This window comes from Pollachius pollachius (assembly GCF_949987615.1).
Source record: "Pollachius pollachius genome assembly, chromosome: 7".
Lineage (NCBI taxonomy): Eukaryota > Metazoa > Chordata > Actinopteri > Gadiformes > Gadidae > Pollachius > Pollachius pollachius.
This window is the reverse complement of record NC_136940.1, coordinates 1,110,370-1,132,559: the sequence shown is the minus strand read 5'-3', so window position 1 is coordinate 1,132,559 and position 22,190 is coordinate 1,110,370. Positions and strand designations below refer to the sequence as shown.

Here is a 22,190-nt window from a genome sequence, read left to right as displayed (position 1 = left end):
GCCATTCCTGATAAAATCCAACGCTCAATGCATCTTGGGATACGTTGGGCCGTGAAGGATCCAGCCGGATATATATATATATATATAGCCAGCCGATCACTCATTCCAGCTGTGACCAAATGGGAACGCACAAATCTGTGTTGAAGGTCAGACCTGAAGAGAGGTCCTGATGCCATTTCCGAAGTAAAAATCCTGATTCCCTAAAGCAGTTTTCCACAGTAAAGTTCCTGATGATGTGATTCCTGTCCCTTCCAGATGGGCGGCATCGACATGACGATGCAGAGCTACATCATGTCCACGTTCGAGAAGAACCTGGATTAAAGCGAGCGTTTGACCTCACATTAAAGAGTTATGTTCTCTCTGAGTGGATTTCTGGGAGGAACCTTTCATCTCAGTTGGCTTTACGCCAAGAGGAGTCCGGATGAAAGTTTGAAAGGTTTCTCGTCAGCGCGACGGTTCTGATGTCTGCTGGCCTGTGATTGGACGGCCGTGCGTCCTGCTCCCGGCCCTCAGAGTTTGATTCCTGGTGTGTTGTGACCGTGGTCCCTGTGCGACTCACGACTTGTCTGTTGAAAGGCCAAACAGAGGAGGGCGAGCAGAAACATGCGCTTTCATTTACTGTCCTCAAATCCTCAGTTTTTGTAAAGAAAAAAATAATATACTATCAGAGCAGAGAGCCTATTTTTGTTGTATTAAGAGTCTTTTGTTCGTCGAACAAGGTTTAGTTCTTGCCAAGAATTGAAAAGCTGTAAAGAATTAAATATACCTAAGTTGATCAACTTTTCCTGAAGTACAATGTTTCATTATTTTCGTTTGTTTAGTAGTATATTTTATCCAGAGCGGTAGTCTGGAGACATTCATCTAAGATTATGACCACCATGAAGGTGGCTTTGAGAACACTGTGACCTTTGTTTGAATTTCAAACCTTTACTGCAGATGATGGATAATAATAAAATCTGATTATGAAGTCAAACGGATCCCAAATCAGCAATGTAAGGAACCGGCGTTGATCTGTAAGTATTGGGGCTCGACGCTGGCTGCACACACGTGTTTATTACCAATCCATTACCTCCACACTCCCTCAGAGTGTAGTTGATATTTCATCAACCACATCAAACTACAGAAAAGGTTTAGGGCCAAATGTGATACTTTTTTTGGAGTTCTGAATTTAAGCTCAGAATTCTTGGATTAAAATAAGAATTTTTGTAAACTACCTGTTAGGAACCAACGGAGTCACTTTGACGCACAGGACGGGAACCACACTGGCCTGCGGAAGATAATGTAGAGGATTATGGCCACATCTATTTTATGTCAGTTCTGAGATTAAAGTCAGAATGCAGACTTCAATCTCAACTCAAAAAAATCACATGCGGTCCTAATCCTCTACCTTAGAAAACTAGTTCAAATCGATATATCAATCCCAAATTATTTAAAAACTTCGATACATTTCCCATCTCAGCCAGCAGAGGGTACTGCAGCAGCCTCGGCGCCATACCTCCAGCGCCTACCTGTGTCTATTCACTGAGTAGCTGCGATGAACGCGTCTGATAAATGAGCCAATAGTAAGACATGAGGCCGATTGTAAAGCCATGTATTGGAGGCTATTTTCCGGTCCTATAGACATGTATGAACAACACAATATTCTGTCAAACCATGAAAGCCCTCCACCATGAAGGCTGAATCTAAATCTATCAAATCATACCTAATGGTTGAATTTCATTAAGTGATGTAATTTAAGACGCAAACAGCTGAAGTGGACTCGCTGTTACCAAGGCGACCAGAGGGTGCCCAAGCTGCCTTGAGTTTCACTAATTAGCTCACCTTCCGCGGCTCGCGCGCTGCGTGTTTTTCTTCATTGGTTAATTGCTGTCTGGTCGGGTTCAGTTCAGAGGGAACCGGACAGCACGCTGGTGTCCGCTCAAGTCTGGCAACGTCATGTTGTGTTCATGAAACCAGAAGATGTGTGTGATGTTCTGGTTGGGAATCATCCTCTGCTCCTCGGGTTAAAAAGACTTTTCGAAGTAAAACGGAGCGTTTCACCTGAACCTGAAGTGAGTACAAATATCCCTGAGCGACAGTCCTACTCATAACGGTGTTTAAATATTCATGTGGGTTCTTTTTTGGTTGTTTTAAAGCCTATCATAAAGTTAAAAACGTGACCGTATCTCTATGGACGGACTCGATATAACCTGCAAACCCACAAACCATTTCAGCCTTTCTGATGGACTGTGTGTGTGTGTGTGTGTGTGCGCGCGCGCGCCCTTCAAGGTGTATCATGGAGGTTAAACTGCGGTTCTGTGAGTATCCCAATTCAACCACGAAGAAGAGACTGCGAACCGTGAGTCATTAGTCTCATTATTCTCGGGCACGTTGATGTATCTGGTCTTCCTGGCTGAGTTAACCCGTTAGGTGAAGGCTGGTCTGAGTAGTCAGGATGTTTCTTTGGGGCTACTGAAGGGTTATGCTCTGTCACAGGAGTGTTGTTTTACTGATGAGGGCGTGGTCTGAGTGGGCAGAGGTGCATGCTGGGATACAGTGCTGTCTGATGTCTACAGGTCTGTAGACACGCCCCAACAGGAGAACCAAGTGTTTCTGAATCTGTTGTGACGTCAGTTACACGGACCAGCGTGTCCTTTGAGACGGGGACAGGGATTCAGAAGGAGGAACTCTAGGGGGAGCGGTGAGGGCTCCTCTCCTCAACGACTAGAACTCTACTTCGGTCCGTCACCAGAGAACCCCGGAGCACACGCCAACATTGTCCTCCGTGCATCGGGACGCCTCAGCCACAGTTTCTCCACCTTCTCAGCTAGAGGAGAGCACAGCTCCGGTTCAGAAAGTGTCTTTGTTGGGGCCCTTCCAAGATGGTTTCTGATCTGAGGGGAGCCATCTCCCAGGTCCAGCTAGCCCCGCCCATCACTGTGCAGTTCAGCCTGAGAGAGGCTTCCATCTTGGGGGTTGGAGTGGACAAAACGCCGTCCACAGAGAGCTTCCACCTGGTCCAGATGAGTCCTCAGCCGGCTAATGGAGGATCCTGCTCTTCAAGAGCGACGGCCCACCGCTTGGTCGTCACCTCTCTCCTAGAGTCCTGTCCTGAAGCTCACTAAAGCTGCATGGTTTCCCTCTGTCGAGGCTCCTCATTCAGGAAACAAAGACGCCACGCATTAAATCACCCGGACACCTTTTGGAGACACCCTGCAAACTCCATGACCAATGTGGTCCTGGGTTCCACCTGGCCTGGGGTTCTATGCGTGTGTGTGTGTGTGTGTGTGTGTGTGTGTGTGTGTGTGTGTGTGTGTGTGTGTGTGTGTGTGTGTGTGTGTGTGTGTGTGTGTGTGTGTGTGTGTGTGTGTGTGTGTTCCTCCTGGCATAGGGTTCTGTGTGTGTGTGTGTGTGTGTGTGTGTTCCTCCTGGCATAGGGTTCTGTGTGTGTGTGTGTGTGTGTGTGTGTTCCTCCTGGCATAGGGTTCTGTGTGTGTGTGTGTGTGTGTGTGTTCCTCCTGGCATAGGGTTCTGTGTGTGTGTGTGTGGGTTCCACCTGGCATAGGGTTCTACGTGTGTGTGGGTTCCACCTGGCATAGGGTTCTACGTGTGTGTGGGTGTGGGTTCCACCTGGCATAGGGTTCTACGTGTGTGTGTGTGTGGGTTCCACCTGGCATAGGGTTCTACGTGTGTGTGTGTGGGTTCCACCTGGCATAGGGTTCTGTGTGTGTGTGTGTGTGTGTGTGTGTGTGTTCCACCTGGCCTGGGGTTCTGTGTGTGTGGGTTCCACCTGGCCTGGGGTTCTGTGTGTGTGTGTTCCTCCTGGCATGGGGTTCTACGTGTGTGTGTGTGTGTGTGTGTGTGTGTGTGTGTGGGGGTTCCACCTGGCATGGGGTTCTATATGCAGTGTTTCCCCTATGATTGTACAGGCCAAAACATAAAGACAATAAAAAGTGCATTGCGTTACATTGATGCTCGACCCGTCGCTAACCGTTCCTTAAATCACCGGATTGAGAGCGCATTTATCTCAAACCCCAAAATTTAACTAACGAGGGCGAGTCTCGCCGTCCTCTCCTCGGTTGCATTGGAAACAAACTCTCATCACGTCCCCCTGAACTATAAAGTCCACACGTTAACAGCTCTCATCCCGTCCCCCTGAACTATAAAGTCCACACGTTAACACGTTAATTGCCGCATTGCGACTGCAGATGAATACTCTACCTTACAGGGCAGTGGAGACGAGATGATGCTCCGACCTGTCGCGGGTTAATAGTTATGAGGGATGTTATAACAAATGGGAGTGTTTTGGAGACGTAAGGTTCCCTGTTCAATAACTAAAATGGTCGATCAGCCTTTTTCCGCTTTATTGGTGCGTTCCACCAGGCCTGAAAACAATTCTAGGGGAAGCACTGACTGAGTGGCCTGGGTTCCACCTGGCTTAGGGTTCTATGTGTGTGAGTGAGTGGTTGGGGTTCTACGTGTGTGTTTTGCTTGCCTTGACCGGTAAAATGTCCATGAGGGGGTCTGTGTGATTTGAGTGGGGTGGGGGGTTAGAATGGTCAATGAAATCCAAACAGATTGACGATACTGAGGACTCCAGTAGACACCAAGAGCCTGGAGCGATCCACTGGAACGAGATACAACACACTGGGCAGGAAGACGAGAGTCTCGGGTTGGAAACAAATCTAAAGACTGGACATAAACGGCGGGTTCAGAACAGTGACTTCAAACTCGGACTTCACCAATCAGCAACTCTGGAGGATGGACACCTGAAGGCATTCCACAGAGTCTGAAGTTGGATAACGGCCCAAATGGATATTCAAGATGACCTTCAGAGCTGTAGTGAGGCGGCTCTTTCTACCTGGCTGGATGGACGTGAGCCCTGTGGATCGTGTCTTTTGTGCTCTCGCTCTCAGATGAGTCTTCTCTGGCTGAACTGTATTATTTTGTACCGGGCTAGCTGAACCTGGGAGATGGATTCACTTAAATCAGAACCAATCTGGGAACTATCCCAACTAGGGCGCTCTTCTAGCAGAATTTATTCCCTTCTTCAGCTGAGGATGTGAGGAAACCTTCACTGGGGCTCTGAGATGTATGGAGAGGAACGTTGAAATGCGTTCCATGGTTCTCTGATGAAGACCTTTGAGGACTTCTACTGGCTGAGAGGAAGAACACACACATCTCCATCCTGGTCTTTTTCCTTTTGGAAATCACAGTGGCCATCTCAAAGGATATTCCAGCTCATGTAGTTGATGTCACGACGGATTCTTGACACTTGGTTTCTCCTGAGGGGCGCATCTACAGAACTGTACACTCCAGACAGCTCTGTATCCCAGCTTGCATCTGCTCACTCAGAGGGTATGGTTGGCTCTGTGAGTTGACTTAGCGATTCATAGCTATTGTGGTTTGTTCATGGTAGTTCTGTTTTTCTTACGGTTTTGAGCATTTTGACTCGGTTACTTGTACACACTGGGTGCCTAGCCTGTAGAGGTGTGATGAGTAGCAGTAATGACCAACAGCAACAAACAGATCGCCTCAAGGTAAGTCTGTTGGCTGTATTTTTATGAGAAGATCATCGCTGGACTTCCGGATCGTCCTCCGCTCAGCTCAAGGTGAGGCGCTGGTTACATTCCTTACTGCTGGGTTGGTTCCGGCTGGAATGTTCGGTTCCAGTCGGACGGTTTGTGCTGCCCGCCGTGGAGGTTTTGTTCTTCCTGAAGAGGATAGTAGCTGGTAGGTAGGAGATTTAGGCCGTTGGTGACCCTTTAATGCAGAGTGGATACAGAGTACCTTGTATGCTTATCTCCCTATGCTGGAGATCCACTGCAGGACATAGTTGAGTCTAATGTTACTTAATTTAGTCTCAAAATGGTTGATAGTGAACATTCTAGTGTTGACAACCATAAGGACACATTTGGCAGTTAGTTGGGTTGAGTCACCTCAGGGCATCTGGCAGTACGTTCTGGATTCATATTTACGTAACCATACCTTCACACACGAAGGTTTACTGTTAGGGCATCTGGCAGTACGTTCTGGATTTGCAATTGCGTAACCTTGTCGGCAACAAAACAATCTCAGTCGGTTACCATCTGGAGTTTTTTACTTATCTCAAACAACTTTCGTCTGGCCGTTCAAAATACATACCGACCTGTTCGTGTCCAATACGTTTTGCGTTTCTCCACAATCGTACCGATAATCTTCGATAATTGCGCTGTACTTTAACCACGTTGACGGATTCTCGCTGCGTACAAAACGGCGTTTCACTTGGGGGCCCATTTTTGATTGACCACCAGTGAAGGCTGCAAATCATTTGAAGGAGGAAAACTATTTGGCATTTCTTCGATACAACTCCTCACCTAAATATGGCTAAGTATCATCATTTTACTGTGTGATTTAATATCGATAGTGCTTAGTGTTTTTTGATACCTTCTAAATATCTGGTCTTTGATTAATTGCCACAGAAGTTAAACCAAATGGCATGAAGTTACATAATCTTTACTCCATACTTTAGTGATGACTTACTAACTGGATGGTATCCAACAGCTAAGCTAATGGCCGTCCGTCCATGTTATGAAACTGTTCAAGGTTAAAATGCTAACATTTAGTTTGTCACAAGGTGTCTGCCTCCTCACCCAGAGCCAGACCTCCACCTCCTCTCAAAGAAGCTCTCCAGAACAGGTCAGTGCTCTGGGGCAGGAGTAGGAAGTCTTCCCGGGTCCGTTCCAATGCATGGCCTGGACAACTTGTTGGGTTTCTGGTTTCAACTTGTGGACTGCTGTCTTCATTCCTGAAACAGGTTGCCACTTGTTAGGAAGTCAGGATTATCTCTGCAGTTTTTTCTAAGCTTCATAAATAAAATAAGAATTCATTTCTTGATGAAAACAAGTGGCCTAACTGTTCAGAAGAGTAAAACATGTTTATTTTTGGGCAAATGCTAATATAGCTGAAATGCAAACCCTGTGTTTGGCTAACTTAACACAAGTTAATTGTTGTTCCTCTTACGTATCCTGTAGTTTGATTACATTTGGTCCATTAAACCATGTTGTAAAGCTCAATGCAGAGTAGTGACTGATTATAAAGTACCACAGATCACATTTTCCAACTTGGAAATGTGAAGTGACTTGATCAAAGGAGCAAGGACTGAGGAGGCTTTCAGAAGAAAACTGCCATAAAAAGTGACGACATCACTTCTCACCGCTGGTCATGTAGTTTTATCATGTGATCTAACGTGAGTCTTCTCTATGAATGGGTGACTGTTTTATATGTTCAGTAAAGCAAAATCCACTTAAGTCTTCAATCTGTACAATGGCTAGTTCAGTCTCATCACCTGTATGTGAACGTGTTCATTGCGAAGCCATCCCTGATCAGAGAATCCCAGAAGAATCGAGGGAAGGAAATTACATCAAAATATAATTGTGTGTGAAGGCATGACTGTTAGCGGGAGCATCTTTTAACAGATTTAGCCTGTGACGGTGTGCATATAAGAGGCTGTGTGGTGTTTCCAGGGGCCACTGGATGCACCCGGGCGGAGCTGAGGCTGGGGACTGGAGGTATGAAGCACCTGAATGGAGAGGCTGGGGATCTGAGGAGTGTGGGGCCAGGAGGGACCGGAGGCTGGGGGGACCGGAGGCTGACGCTGGGGAGTACCAGAGATGGAGGCTTACAGCACCGGGCCAGAGGGTAACCGTCACCAAGTTAAACTGAAACACTAAAGCTCAGGTTTCTTTTTAGGTCTGGTGACTGGTTATTGTATAAGGGTTTTTTTCATCTTCAGATTTGAATTCTCTTCTGTGATCTGAGTTCCTTCATAATGGGGATACCTAGAGTCATATGAGCCATTTGATGCATTGCTAAACATTTTCTAGGCTTTGTTGATATGAAGGAACTGTAGACACTGGCTTCCATTTTACAAATGTTTTACCAGCCGCTGAGACCCAACAGTGTTTATAACCAGACCAGGAATCCGTGGCTGATGGAGGAGCTGACGGAGGCCCTGCCTTGTGGAGCAGCTGATGGAGGCCCTGCCTGGTGGAGGGGCTGATGGAGGCCCTGCCTGGTGGAGCGGCTGATGGAGGCCCTGCCTGGTGGAGGCCGAGCCGTGCTGGAGGCCCTGCCTTGTGGAGGAGCTGATGGAGGAGCTGCCTGGTGGAGGCCGAGCCGTGCTGGAGGCCCTGCCTGGTGGAGGCCCTGCCTTGTGGAGGCTCTGCCTGGTGGAGGAGCTGCCTGGTGGAGGAGCTGCCTGGTGGAGGAGCTGCCTGGTGGAGGATGTCTGCTGTGGATCCTGACACTGGAGTGATCGTCACTCTCACTGCCACCTCCAGTAGAGTACTGCTACCATTGAAACTAGTGGTTACTTTACCAGACAACTACACCTGTTTGTTACCAGATGTTGGAGCCTGACCCCTGCTGTATTTGTTCCAGACCAGGACTCTGTGGCTGAGGAGAGCTGCTGGAGGAGCTGGGACTCCTGAGGACGACCAGGACTCTACCAACAAGGATTCCTGGTACGCTTCAGATTTGAATTCTCTTCTGTGATCTGAGGTCCTTCATAATGGGGATACCTAGAGTCATATGAGCCATTTGATGCATTGCTAAACATTTTCTAGGCTTTGTTGATATGAAGGAACTATAGACACCGGCTTCCATTTTACAAATGTTTTACCAGCCGCTGAGACCCAACAGTGTTTATAACCAGACCAGGAATCCATGGCTGATGGAGGAGCTGACGGAGGCCCTGCCTTGTGGAGCAGCTGATGGAGGCCCAGCCTGGTGGAGGAGCTGAGGGAGGCCCTGCCTGATGGAGCAGCTGATGGAGGCCCAGCCTGGTGGAAGAGCTGACAGAGGAGCTGATGGAGGCCCTGCCTGGTGGAGGGGCTGATGGAGGCCCTGCCTGGTGGAGGAGCTGATGGAGGCCCTGCCTGGTGGAGCGGCTGATGGAGGCCCTGCCTGGTGGAGCGGCTGATGGAGGCCCAGCCTGGTGGAGGCCGAGCCGTGCTGGAGGCCCTGCCTTGTGGAGGCCCTGCCTTGTGGAGGAGCTGATGGAGGCTCTGCCTGGTGGAGGAGCTGCCTGGTGGAGGAGCTGCCTGGTGGAGGATGTCTGCTGTGGATCCTGACACTGGAGTGATCGTCACTCTCACTGCCACCTCCAGTAGAGTACTGCTACCATTGAAACTAGTGGTTACTTTACCAGACAACTACACCTGTTTGTTACCAGATGTTGGAGCCTGACCCCTGCTGTATTTGTTCCAGACCAGGACTCTGTGGCTGAGGAGAGCTGCTGGAGGAGCTGGGACTCCTGAGGACGACCAGGACTCTACCAACAAGGATTCCTGGTACGTTTGCATTTACTGAACAGAGCTGCTGTTTGTTACCAGGCCAGACAAACTACTGTGTTGTTAGCTTACATTAGAGCCAAACTACTCCTGTGTTTGCGACCTTACATTAGAGCCAAACTACTCCTGTGTTTGCGACCTTACATTAGAGCCAAACTACTCCTGTGTTTGCGACCTTACATTAGAGTCAAACTACGTTTGTAACCAGACCAGGAATCTCTGGAGGACTGACGGAGAAGCCAAACATCTGGACAGTGAATCCTGAAGACTAGGATTCTACAAACAAATATTCCTTGTAAGTTTGCGTCAACTGAACTTGTTGCCGTTTACAGACTAAACGTCTGGTGTTACCAGACGTTTGATACGTTTGCATTTACTGACCTAAGTGGACTAGTATCTGGTACGAGATCGGGTGTTCAACTCTCAGCCGAATGGTGGCGGGTTCACGCCCAAGTCTTCATAAAACATTGTTGAATCCTTGAGCAAGGTGCCCTAAAGCCTGCCTGCTCCTTAATGAAGTCCCTTTGGTTAGAATAATGAACATAATCCATGTCCTGTTTTAAGACGCTGATGGAATCCTGTTTAATCCGGGGCAGACCAGCCTGAGCTGAACCCCACCTGATCCTGTTTAATCCAGGGCAGACCAGCCTGAGCTGAACCCCACCTGATCCTGTTTGGTCCGGGGCAGACCAGCCTGAGCTGAACCCCACCTGATCCTGACGTCCTGCTGGTCCCGTCTCCTCAGTTCATCTGAGCCTCGTCCTCCAGAAGACCTGCTGAGCTCAGCGGTCTGAGGCTGATGCATCAATGACCTCCTTAACCTTCTTAACACCACATGTACCCGTGTGCTTCCACACGCCTTTCCCACACGTCTGTCACTAACTGACCTCACTAACTAACCTCACAACTTCACTTTCCTCTCTACTCCTTCCTGTTGCTCTTCCTTCTTCAGGGTTCGAACCTTTACTCTGAAGGAGTTTCTTCTTGAACCTTTACTCTGAAGGAGTGTCTTTTTGCCCTCAGAGGGTTCAGTGTTAGGGTTGAGAGTCAGGGTTTAGAGTCAGGGACAGAGCTAGGGAGGACTGGTTTACACAAACCTCTTCACTTGCTTTCTGAATGATTTCAACATTTTGAAAACATTTATTGGGAAAATGTTTTCTTGTGCTTTTTTGTACAAAATGTGTATGAAAGTTCTGCCAATTGTTTTTGTGAATTAAATCATTTTAACCTTTTTTCCGCACGTTTGGGGTAGTTATTTATTCTGTCCTTTAATTTGGCTACTGTCAAACCAAACTCCTGTAATAGAATAATTTGCATGATGTTTATTCAATGTTCACATAATCTTCATATTAATATATTATAAAACTTTCATATTGCTACTAAAAGTCAAGTCTTAATTACTGCCACTACAAACTTCCACTAACACTACATTTACATGTATATTGTGAACTGATTTAAAGTGTAACGGCTAAATATGGTTTTGAAATAAGTATATCAATTGGTATAAATATATAAATTGAAACAAATGGTAATTAATCCAACTCAAACATCCCGAGTAGGCTTAAACTTGATTATTTTGCCATCCTTTCTTAACTTCTGGAGCGATAACGTTTCTTTATTTCATTCATGCGACACTAGAGAAACATGTGCAGCAGCTGCATTGCACATTGCAGCATGGCTCTTATTCTAATCATTACGGCTGCTGTTCTATTTCTATAGAGATTCATATTTGCTTATATTGTGTTTTATAATATAGACGTTATAACTTGTCTGCTGGTGCTTGGCCGAAGAGCCGGAACCAAAGATCTGTACCGCTGTACATGGCACGGGAAAATAAAGAATCTGGTGAATTGGTACACTGGACTGCTTTTAATGAGAATCAAGGTTTGTGTTGCTGATTGCAAGTCTGTAACGGTTGGAGCAGGCTGGAGAAGTAGACGCACAGGAAGAAACCAAGCCAACAAGAAGACTCACAATTTAGATGTTCAGACTAAATTACAACAAGTGAACTGTTCACACGCTCTGCTGTGTTGATTCTAGCTCAACACAGCAGAGCGTGTGAAAAGTATCCCTTATTGTGGTAATTGTTTGGTTTACCCAGCAAATTCACTATATGATATATTTACTGTATTCACTGTTTGGTTTCATGGCAACTCGTGAATTGTAAACATTTTTGGACCCCAGTAAAGAAGTACAAAAGTACAAAAAAGGAGAATGTAAAATGTTTCCCCTGTGTAATAAATACCCTTGGATATGTCACATGACCTCATGAGGCCCAAACACATGGACAGTGTAGAGAACATAGAACATGGTTTTTAATGCCTGAATGCATTTTACAAAAGATTTGTGTTTTGGCAAAAGTTGACCTTTTGTTCTAATTTGTGTGTAGAGTCTTGAGAAAATTATCAATAGTTTCAGGAAACACGTTTCAACTGTATTAATCTGTTCGTTGATTGCGCTCCTGTTGGTTCTACGGTGAAGAAGGGGTTCATCAGTCACTAAGTGTCTCTACATGCTGTCTGAACTATCAAGTGTCTCTCTGTTTTTCTCTGTCTGAGCTTGTAGACATCAGAGCTCTCTGTCCATCGTTCATATTTTAATGAAGTGAAAAATCATTACTGAGTGAGGTCATGGAACAGATAGGAGCTTAGTCTGAGAGGACTATGAACTGGGAGGGGAACTGCTCCAACTGGTTGGTTCATAATTTCCTTGTAATGAGTCCGAGGGTTTGGTGTGGCTCACTTCATCACAGCAGGAAGAAGACTAAGGTACTGTAGTCCACTCTGATCCTTGATATATCATAAATATGCATGACTTTGAATCTTATCAGTAGGTTGACGGTTCGTTTTCTGTAAAAAACATGGTCAAAAACATTTATGGAATGTATGGATGCATGGCTATTTGTCAAATTTACTACTAAATGATTTTGCAGATTCTTTATCTGAAGTGACTGACAGTTAATTCAGATACAGGTCATTAAGGAGCAGGTAGGGATTATACAGTACAGAGACAGGTCATTAAGGAGCAGGTAGGGGTTAGACAGTACAGAGACAGGTCATTAAGGAGCAGGTAGGGGTTAGACAGTACAGAGACAGGTCATTAAGGAGCAGGTAGGGGTTAGACAGTACAGAGACAGGCAATTAAGGAGCAGGTAGGGGTTAGACAGTACAGAGACAAGTCATTAAGGAGCAGGTAGGGGTTTGACAGTACAGAGACAGGTCATTATGGAGCAGGTAGGGGTTAGACAGTACAGATACAGGTCATTATGGAGCAGGTAGGGGTTAGACAATACAGAGACAGGTCATTAAGGAGCAGGTAGGGGTTAGTTCATTGCATTTTCTTGTGATTTAGGATTTCTCCTAAATCACAAGTGACCGTGGGTGACTTGGGCAATACGCAGCTCATATAGAAGCAGAGAATAAACCAACGCTGAGCGGCCGTAGAAACGATGGAGTTGTGTTTATGTCCAGGTCTCCAGTCTGCTATGGATGAGGAGAGAGAGGAGGGGGGTTCTACCTCTAAGACCACTCTGTCTGGGGAACATGGCCGCCGGAGCAAAGCTAAGAGGTAAGAAGAGGATCTCACTGTCTGTCTGTCTGTCTGTCTGTCTGTCTGTCTGTCTGTCTGTCTGTCTGTCTGTTTGAAATATGCAAATTCCATACGTAGATTCAGTTGATGAACTTGATATTTCTTCACACCTCGCTCAATGACAGCCTGGCTTGTAGCTGTCACACCTGTGGTCTCTAGTAGCACACGCTGTCATTCCCTTCTCCACCTTTAGAGGGAGCCCTGAAACAAGGAGTCATATGCCGGACTAAACGCACTGATGTGCAGTGAATAAACTGTGTTGTATAACAGAAGATAAAAAGTATATCTGTATATTTATAAATATAATAGATCCTGTGTGTGTTTTGTGTGTATGTGTGTGTGTGTTTTCTCCACAGTAACCAGGAGAGGTCAAAGGTTATTAGTGCTCAGTCTTTACAGCAACAGCAAACAGAGCGGATCAAGGTGTGTAAATATCCACCAAGATATTTGACTTCAACTCTACATGAACATTAGAAAGCATCTCTTGTGGTGCTAATAGTCTCCAGGCTTCCCTCTTTAGACCAGTGGGACGTGAATCCAGGACAGATGCTTCTGATGTCCTCAGTGAGTTCAGAGTAAAGTTCTCCTTGATGTTTGTTCTGTTCCAGAGGGCTGAGGAGAATGCACACGCTTTTCTAGACAAGGAACTGAAGAAGCTCTGGAGGGATGTCTTCTCAGATTACCCACAATGCTCAGAGAGCCAGAGGGCGGGGGACGAGGAGCTGGATGATAAGAAGGAGGAGCAGAGGAGGCGCGCCATAGAGGGAGTGGTGGACATCACAAAGCTCTGCCTGATGGAGATGAACCAGGAGGAACTGGCTGACGCACTGGGGGGTGGTAAGAGACTCTTATTTTGAAAACAGAGGAGACATTTATTTTGAAAGCCAGAATAGAATCATATCTAAACATAATGAGAGTGACGCAACGTCTCTGGCTACTAACGCTGAGGTTTACGAAGCAGGACCCTACCTCAATGTCAGCACAACAACACCTTCCTCGCTCACCTCCCACAGCTGGGTCGGGTTCCCCGCTTGAGCCACCCCGCCCCCCTGTCTACAGCCGACGCCAAGCCCCGCCCCCCTGTCTGCAGCCGACGCCAAGCCCCGCCCCCCTGTCTGCAGCCGACGCCAAGCCCCGCCCCACTGTCTACAGCCGACGCCAAGCCCCGCCCCCCTGTCTGCAGCCGACGCCAAGCCCCGCCCCGCTGTCTACGGCCGACGCCAAGCCCCGCCCCCCTTTCTGTAACCAATGCCAAGCCCCGCCCCCTTCACACTATGGTGAGATTTCTAAATTTCTTATGAGTCAATCTTTTTTACACTGCCAAATATGCCTGTCTTATGCACGCCTTTTTCGCAGCGTGGTCCGCGCATTTACACGGCCTGATGTAAATCGCCGGCTTGAGCTAGCAGCCCAGTTTACCCTCCCGGACCCTGCACACTTTAGCGGTTTCTTTCTGATGTAAATGCGATTAGACGGCTCCGCGGTTCCAGGGGCGGGGCTTGGGTAGAGGTGTTGCTGCGTTATCGAGACAGAGACAACGCAGAGATATCAACATGAGTAGTTTTAACTAGAGAGACGGGGAAGTCCACGAGCTGCTGATCATGTGAGAGAAGTGATGCAGTCGCATTTAACGAAGACGGGGAAAGATGGTGCGATCTACGAGAAAGACGTTTTTCATCGTATGGATAAAAAGCAAGTGGTCAGCAAAATAAAGAATATGTTGGCGTTTTTGCACTTCGAAATAGTTAATCACGTTTTTAGCTCAGATGTATACTCATTCTTTCACGCAAGTCTCTTGAATCATAAAAAAATTAAAACATTCTTTGTATGCAAATTATTCTAATGAGGTCTACTCTCCGTGCGCTGCCCCGCCTTCTCCAGTGAACCAAGACAGCCCAACCCTCAGTTTTACACGGGCAAGGCAGTGAAATTGTCGGGCTTGCCAAGCCGCGACCTAACCGGCTTGGCAGTGTAAAAAGGCCTAATGTCAGGATATCTTCCCTCTTGGGGGAAAATGGTTTGCTCCAGATATGTCGGGTCCTTGCGGCGGCATCAGGTTAAATGGTTTGATCCAGATATGTCGGGTTACTGCGGGTATCAGGTTTAATGGTTTGATCCAGATATGTAGGGTTATTGTGGGGGCATCAGGTTAAATGGTTTGACCCAGATATGTTGGGTTATTGTGGGGGTATCAGGTAAAAGAATTTTAAACTAAATTAAACTGCAGATCAACAGCAGAATATCAGTGGAAGAGATGCAAAACTATCTTGTTACATCAGTATAGCAAGTCACCAATCTGGGTTAGTTCTGGGTTATTGGGTTAGTCCGACTATGATTGGATTTTTAAGATGCATGTATACACCTTAGTCTGGAAAACAATCAGACCGAATTGGGTTACTCATAGTCGGATTGAGACCCCTAGAATATTCGTTTGATAGTCTCATTAATCTTGCATGTATACATTCAATCAGATGGAATCGGATTTTGCTTTCTGCGCATGCTTAAGATTTTTCCTGGGGTCGTGATCCGGAAGTAGAAGGAGACGATAGTCGTGTTGTTGTCGCCATCGAAAACAGCAAAAGCAAGGGCGCCATTGTGCATCTATTTTGTGTAATTATGTACATCACATACAAAATGTAGAAGAATGTAGCTTTGTCTTGCTCTTCGTACGCCTTGTTTCTCGAATGCCGCCTGAGTTTGTTGTTGCTGGTGACGTAAAGAGGTCAGCCAGTGGCTCTATTACCACTAGTTGAAATGGGTACAGCGCCACCTATCGAACAGGGGTATGACATGCTTTGGCCAATGAATCGATTTTCTCACCGCCATGTAAACTCTTGCAGTTGCAGTTGTCCAATTGAGGAGCATGGTCGAACTGTGGCTGTAATCGGATTAAGCTGTACATGTAAACGTACTGACTGATTCAACAACATTTAATACTATCATTAGACCAATGATATCGCTGTGTAAATAACAGAATTAACCTGAACATTTTGAATCTGTAACTTGCAGTCCTTTTCACGACCGGCTTCTCCAACCACAAGTAATGAAGCCTCAAAAAATCATGAAGTTGATCATTTAACAGGAAATATTGACATGTGTCCAATTAGGTCACCTTTGACCAACTGATGTTGTTTCCTCAAATAGGATCGGCTGCTGTCGAGTGCCAACATAACATCAAGTCTCATTTGAAGGAGAAGTTCAGGTGTATGTTTGAGGGAATCGCTAAAGCAGGATATTCAACACCTCTGAATGACTTCTACACAGAGCTCTTCATCACAGAGAGAGGCAGCGGAGAAGTCAACAAGGAACATGAGGTCAGACATATTGAAAAAGCTTCCAGGAAACCAGCCAAGGAAGAAACACCAATCAGATGTGGAGACATCTTTAAACTCTTACCTGGACAAGATCAACCAATCAGGACAATAATGACAACTGGAGTGGCCGGCATTGGTAAGACCGTCTTAACACACAAGTTCACTCTGGACTGGTCTGAAGGCAAAGCCAACCACGACATACACTTTACATTTCTGTTCACTTTCAGAGAGCTGAATTTAGTGAAAGAGAAAAAGTTTAGCTTGGTGGAACTTCTTCATCACTTCTTTAATGAGACCAAAGCAGCAGGAATCTGCAGATATGACAAGTTCCAAGTTGTCTTCATCTTGGATGGTCTGGATGAGTGTCGACTTCCTCTGGACTTCCAGAAGAACCCTATCTGGACTGATGTCACAAAGTCCACCTCGGTGGACGTGCTGCTGACAAACCTCATCAGGGGCAACCTGCTTCCCTCTGCTCGCATCTGGATAACCACACGCCCTGCGGCAGCCAATCAGATCCCTGCTAAGTATGTTGGCATGGTGACAGAGGTGAGGGGGTTCACCGACCCACAGAAGGAGGAGTACTTCAGGAAGAGATTCAGGGAGGAGAATCTGGCCAGCACAATCATCTCCCACATTAAGAAATCACGAAGCCTCCAAATCATGTGTCACATCCCAGTCTTCTGTTGGATCACTGCTACAGTTCTGGAGGACTTCTTCAAAACATCCCAGAGAAGAAAAAATATTCCCAAAACTCAGATGTACATCCACTTTCTGATGGTTCAGTCCATACAGGGGGACAGGAAGTACCATGGGAGAGCAGAAACAGATCCACACTGGAGTTCAGAAGGAAGGGAGATCATTGTTTCTCTGGGAAAACTGGCTTTTGAACAGCTGGAGAAAGGCAACCTGATGTTCTATGAGGAAGACCTGACAGAGTGTGGCATTGATATCAGGAGAGCCTCAGTGGACTCAGGAGTGTTCACCCAGATCTTTATAGAGGAGTGTGGGCTGTACCAGGACAAGGTTTTCTGCTTTGTCCATCTGAGCATCCAGGAGTTTCTGGCTGCCTTTCATGTTTCCCAGTCCTTAATCAATACTGGTGTCAATCTGCTCTCAGAGGAACCACCAACCTCCAGGAAAGATATACTCGCCCTCTACAAGAGTGCTGTGGATAAGGCCTTACAGAGTGAGAACGGACACCTGGACTTGTTCCTCCGCTTCCTCCTGGGCCTCTCTCTGGAGACCAATCAGAATCTACTACGAGGTCTGCTGGGAAGGACAGGAATGAGATCACTGACCCCTTGGATAAAACAAGGTCTGCTGGCACTGACAGGAAGTAGCTCAAGGATAAATCAACAAACAGTCTGTTATATCAAGGAGAAGATGAATGGAGATCTCTCTCCAGAGAGAAGCATCAATCTGATCCACTGTCTGAATGAGCTGAACGACCGTTCTCTAGTGGAGGAGATCCAACATCTTCTGACATTAGGAAGTCTCTCCAGAAGAACACTCTCTCCTGCTCAGTGGTCAGCTCTGGTCTTCATCTTACTGTCATCAGAAGAGGAGCTGGACGTGTTTGAGCTGAAGAAATACTCTGCTTCAGAGGAGGGTCTTCTGAGGCTGCTGCCAGTGGTCAAAGCCTCCAAAACCTCTCTGTAGGTTCACTAATAAAATGTATTACAATACACAACATAATATACATAATACTAGAATTAAAAGTTAAAGTAATGTAGAAAACATCTCTGTAAGTTCACTAATAACATATATTACAATACACACAACACAATATACATAATACTAGAATACAAAAGTTAGAATAACATGCAGAACATCACTATACGACATACGTCCACTAATAACATAATACAATACACTCAACACAATATATACATAATAATAGAGCATTATAATTCAATATACAAAACATCTCTGTAGGTTCACTAATAGCATGTATTACAATACACATTACACAATCTAATTAATACTGCAATATTGAACAAATAATTCTAAAAAAAACTTTTTCAAACACTATTGAACAACTATTTAACATTTTACAACAAATAAATAATCAACATTTAAGGTTCTCATTTTAAAAATATGAGATAAACTAAAACATTTAACACTAAATAGTTTCAACAAAAGTCTTTCATTATGTTAAAAGTAAAGAATTTAAGTTATTTTAAACACATTTCCTAATATGTTCTGTTTCTTTTGTGTGAAGGCTGAATGACTGTCATCTGTCAGAGAGATGCTGTGAAGCTCTGGCCTCAGTTCTCAGCTCCAACTCCTCTAGTCTGAGAGAGCTGGACCTGAGTACCAATGATCTGCAGGATTCAGGAGTGAAGCTGCTCTCTGCTGGACTGGGGAGTCCACACTGTACACTGGAAACTCTCAGGTCAGTTTACACTACAAGTTACATATCAGAAGACATTTAACAGATTCACATCCATAAAATCAATCATTCACACCCGTGTGTGTGTGTACGTGTGCGTGCTTGCGTGTAGCTTGTCTGGCTGCCTGGTCACACAGGAAGGCTGTGCTTCTCTGGCCTCAGCTCTGAGCTCCAACCCCTCCCATCTGAGAGAGCTGGACCTGAGCTACAATCACCCAGGAGACTCTGGAGCTGCGCTGCTCTCTGCTGGACTGGAGGATCCACGCTGGAGACTGGACACTCTCAGGTATGGAGAGGACAGCTCACCACTCAGGGACAATGTCTCCTACAAGGATTCAAGCCGCTGCTAGATGAAGTGGTTTGAAGAGGCAGCTGTAACTCATGTTATGTAGAAAGTGATGAGACAGCAGATGATGAAGGTGAATGTTTCAACATGCTGCTCTCACTTTGTTTCCCCCCAGTGTGGAGCACGGTGGAGTGTGGAGGCTGAAATCAGGTGTAAAGAAGTGTAAGTGTCTCTTTAGTTTGATACAAACTCACACCTACCACGGATGTGAAGACTACACACTCACACACAAACATCTCCTCTGTGGGGAAGGGGGAAACCCTTCTGATACACATCACTTCCACTTTATTTAAAAGACTCCTATTTGACGACCTCGTCAGTGCGTTTCTGTGTTCAGCAGCTCATTATGTCTTGTTCTCCCGTCAGATGCCTGTCAACTCACACTGGACCCAAGATCAGCCCACAAAAACCTCTTTCTGTCCAAGGGCAACAGAAAGGTGACGCGCAACAGAAAGGTGACGCAGGTTATGGGGCATTCCCACCAGCGGGTGCGGGTCGGTTCGGTGGACAAAGTTGCGGCACTAAGGGACAGGGTGTATTTTGATTACAGCAGGAAACATATCTCCGAGGACCCAGTGTTGTGTAGAGAGGCTCTGTCTGACCGCTGTTACTGGGACGTAAATTGGGAAGGATGTGTTGAGATTGGAGTGACAGAGAAAGGAATCACAAGGAGAGGAGAGGGTGATGACAGCAAGTCCTGGAGACTTTATTGTGATGGTGAGGGTTACCATGCCTCAATCTCATATCGAGGATTATTCCGATGTTTCGGCCAAGCTGACACTCACACAGTTGGAGTGTATCTGGACCGGCCTGCTGGCTCTCTGTCCTTCTACAGAGTGTCCCCAGGTGGAGGAGGGTCCTCAGACACACTGACACACCTCCACACCTTCTGGTCCTCCTTCACCCAGGAGGACCTCCTCCCTGCGTTTTGGTTAGGGGATGGCTATGCTTCGGTAAAACTAAGAAGTTTCCTAAGGAATAAAAAAAACTAAGAGCATTTATGATAGGTTAGACCAGGGATTTTTCTAGGTTTCATAAACATCCGGGGCTTAGCCCAGAGGGAAAACAAAAATGTGTGCGTAAGCCCGCCGCAAATTTTTTTGTATGCTTTATTGTGCATGCAATTTTTTCAGAATGCTTTACCTGAATCAACAATGCAGTTTAAGTATGCAGTTTATTATAGCTTTAAATAGCTACTTGACTGCTGTGCTGCTTATCCCCAAACATCTAAAGTTCCATTCAAGTTATTTCAGAGTAAAATTAATACAAGTGAGACAGACCTTATATATATTTATTACACGGGTCTTCTCAATGCCATGGAACGCTCCGTTCACTTGCATGGGCCCTTCACAACTTCCGGCAACTTACTCAGCAACCGGTGAATTATCAAATATAATTCACCGGTTGCTGAGTATCATTGACCGCTGTCAAGGAAAACAAAGGACTTTTTGCCTCTAACGATGTCTTTGGTATCACTCCTCAAGTAGTTCGGTAACTTGTCAACCCCAGCATCTTCGGTTGCTAAGCGACGTCAACGTCTTTGGCGGACTATTTCTCTGCTGATCAACACTACGAATGCTGGTAACGAATAAATTGTAAAAAGACACACCATGTGAAGTTATTTTTTCGTTTTGGCAAGTAGCCATGTAATAAGCGGGATAATGTATAGAACGTGGCCGTTCATGATCGAAAACAAGCCCCTTCAGGGCGAACAGGACACCTCCGCTGAGCGTCGGTGTCCTGTTCGCCCTGTCGGGGCTTATTTTCCCGATAATGGCCGGCATATGTAAGGGATAATACATTATCCCTTACATATATGTATAGGCTATATATATATATATATATATATATATATATATATATATATATATATCTATATATAGATATAGATATATATATTATATATGTATATGAGGATCTGACTGGGGATAGGATAGGTTAATTTACCACTTGAGGTGGTAAACAGTCTGGTTATGTTTTTAAACTGTTTATTCTCTGGCCAGAAGGACTATCTAGAAGGACTAGGCTACTTATAAATATTATTTATTTATTTTTTACCCAAAAATTATATTTGGGGCTAATTAAATAATATCCGGGGCTTTAGCCCCGAATAAAACAGCCTATTGACGCTACTGGGTTAGACATGCTCAAATATCCGCCAAATGCTCGATTTTATTGAGCTGCTGAAAAGTTTGCATTGAAACACCATGAAAAGAAGAGACTTTTAAGATCTTCCATCAGGTTAACTAAGCAGGTTTTACCATTGTACTTTTTACATTTTTTAATTTGAAATATCTATTGATGGTAAATCAATTATTTTTTATGCTACAATATTTTGTATTGCCTCTGATATCTCTGATATCAGTTTATATTTTGATAAGCATAACATGGAACCTGATTTAAAGCAGGTTTAATCTTGTATTCATAATGTATATGTTCTCTGTGAAAAGCTATTGAATCACTTTAAACTGATTCCTTGTGTTCTGTCGGGAACAACACATCAGCAGAACATGTTCAGTTATTAAAGATATGTGCAGACCAGTTTATGATAATTAATGTCTGCTGCTTCTATTGTTTGAGCCCTTGTGTTTATTGTGTTATTGTAAGGGGGTCTTTTTTCTGTTTTACTGGTTAATAAAGTATAATGGAGATAAACAACTCAGTGGATCCACTGAATGTTCTCGTGTGTTAATACTATACTATGCTTAGTGCCTTAACATTCATATATAAATCAGAAATGTAATAACGACAATATTTTTTCAGAGCCCTTCCCCTCTCAGCCAGAAGGGGGTGCTGCAGCACCCACAGCACCATACCTCCAGCGCCTACGTGTCTGTATTCACTGAGTAGCTTTGGATGAACGCGTCTGATAAAAGAGTTCAATAGCAAGACATGAGGCCGATTATAAAGCCATGTTTTAGGACTCTGTTATTGCGTGTGGAGCCACTTGGGGGCGGTGAATCCACCTCGGTGCAGTTCCCCTTCTGGCCAACAGGATCAGGGTGACGGAGTCACACAGAGACCGGGCGGTGGACTGGTTGTTATAGGAGACACCGCCAGGTGGACTGGTTATTGTGTGTGTGTGTGTGTGTGTGTGTGGTGTGGTGTGGTGTGGTGTGGTGTGTGTGTGTGTGTGTGTGTGTGTGTGTGTGTGTGTGTGTGTGGTGTGCTCTCGTTCTCCCCAATCGACCCCCCCAGCATCCCTTCTCCATCCACGCAGGCGTGCGTCCTCTCCT

General features: G+C 45.6%; 1 protein-coding gene across 1 annotated transcript in view; it reads left to right on the top strand.

Annotated features, from left to right (window-relative positions):
* Window positions 1–2,861: 2,861 nt before the first annotated feature.
* Window positions 2,862–22,190, top strand: part of LOC307077809 (NLR family CARD domain-containing protein 3-like) — a gene marked incomplete at both ends in the record, with an annotated part of 19,463 nt that continues 134 nt past the window's right edge. The window contains 11 exons of the mRNA XM_079739283.1: window positions 2,862–3,006; window positions 7,485–7,659; window positions 8,406–8,483; window positions 9,234–9,311; window positions 13,959–14,176; window positions 16,044–17,871; window positions 18,438–18,611; window positions 18,721–18,894; window positions 19,070–19,116; window positions 19,321–19,448; window positions 22,175–22,190. The exon at window positions 22,175–22,190 is cut by the window's right edge and continues 134 nt beyond it. Of these exons, the coding sequence (XP_079595409.1) occupies window positions 2,862–3,006; window positions 7,485–7,659; window positions 8,406–8,483; window positions 9,234–9,311; window positions 13,959–14,176; window positions 16,044–17,871; window positions 18,438–18,611; window positions 18,721–18,894; window positions 19,070–19,116; window positions 19,321–19,448; window positions 22,175–22,190 (3,061 nt within the window). The remainder of the gene's footprint in view (window positions 3,007–7,484; window positions 7,660–8,405; window positions 8,484–9,233; window positions 9,312–13,958; window positions 14,177–16,043; window positions 17,872–18,437; window positions 18,612–18,720; window positions 18,895–19,069; window positions 19,117–19,320; window positions 19,449–22,174) is intronic.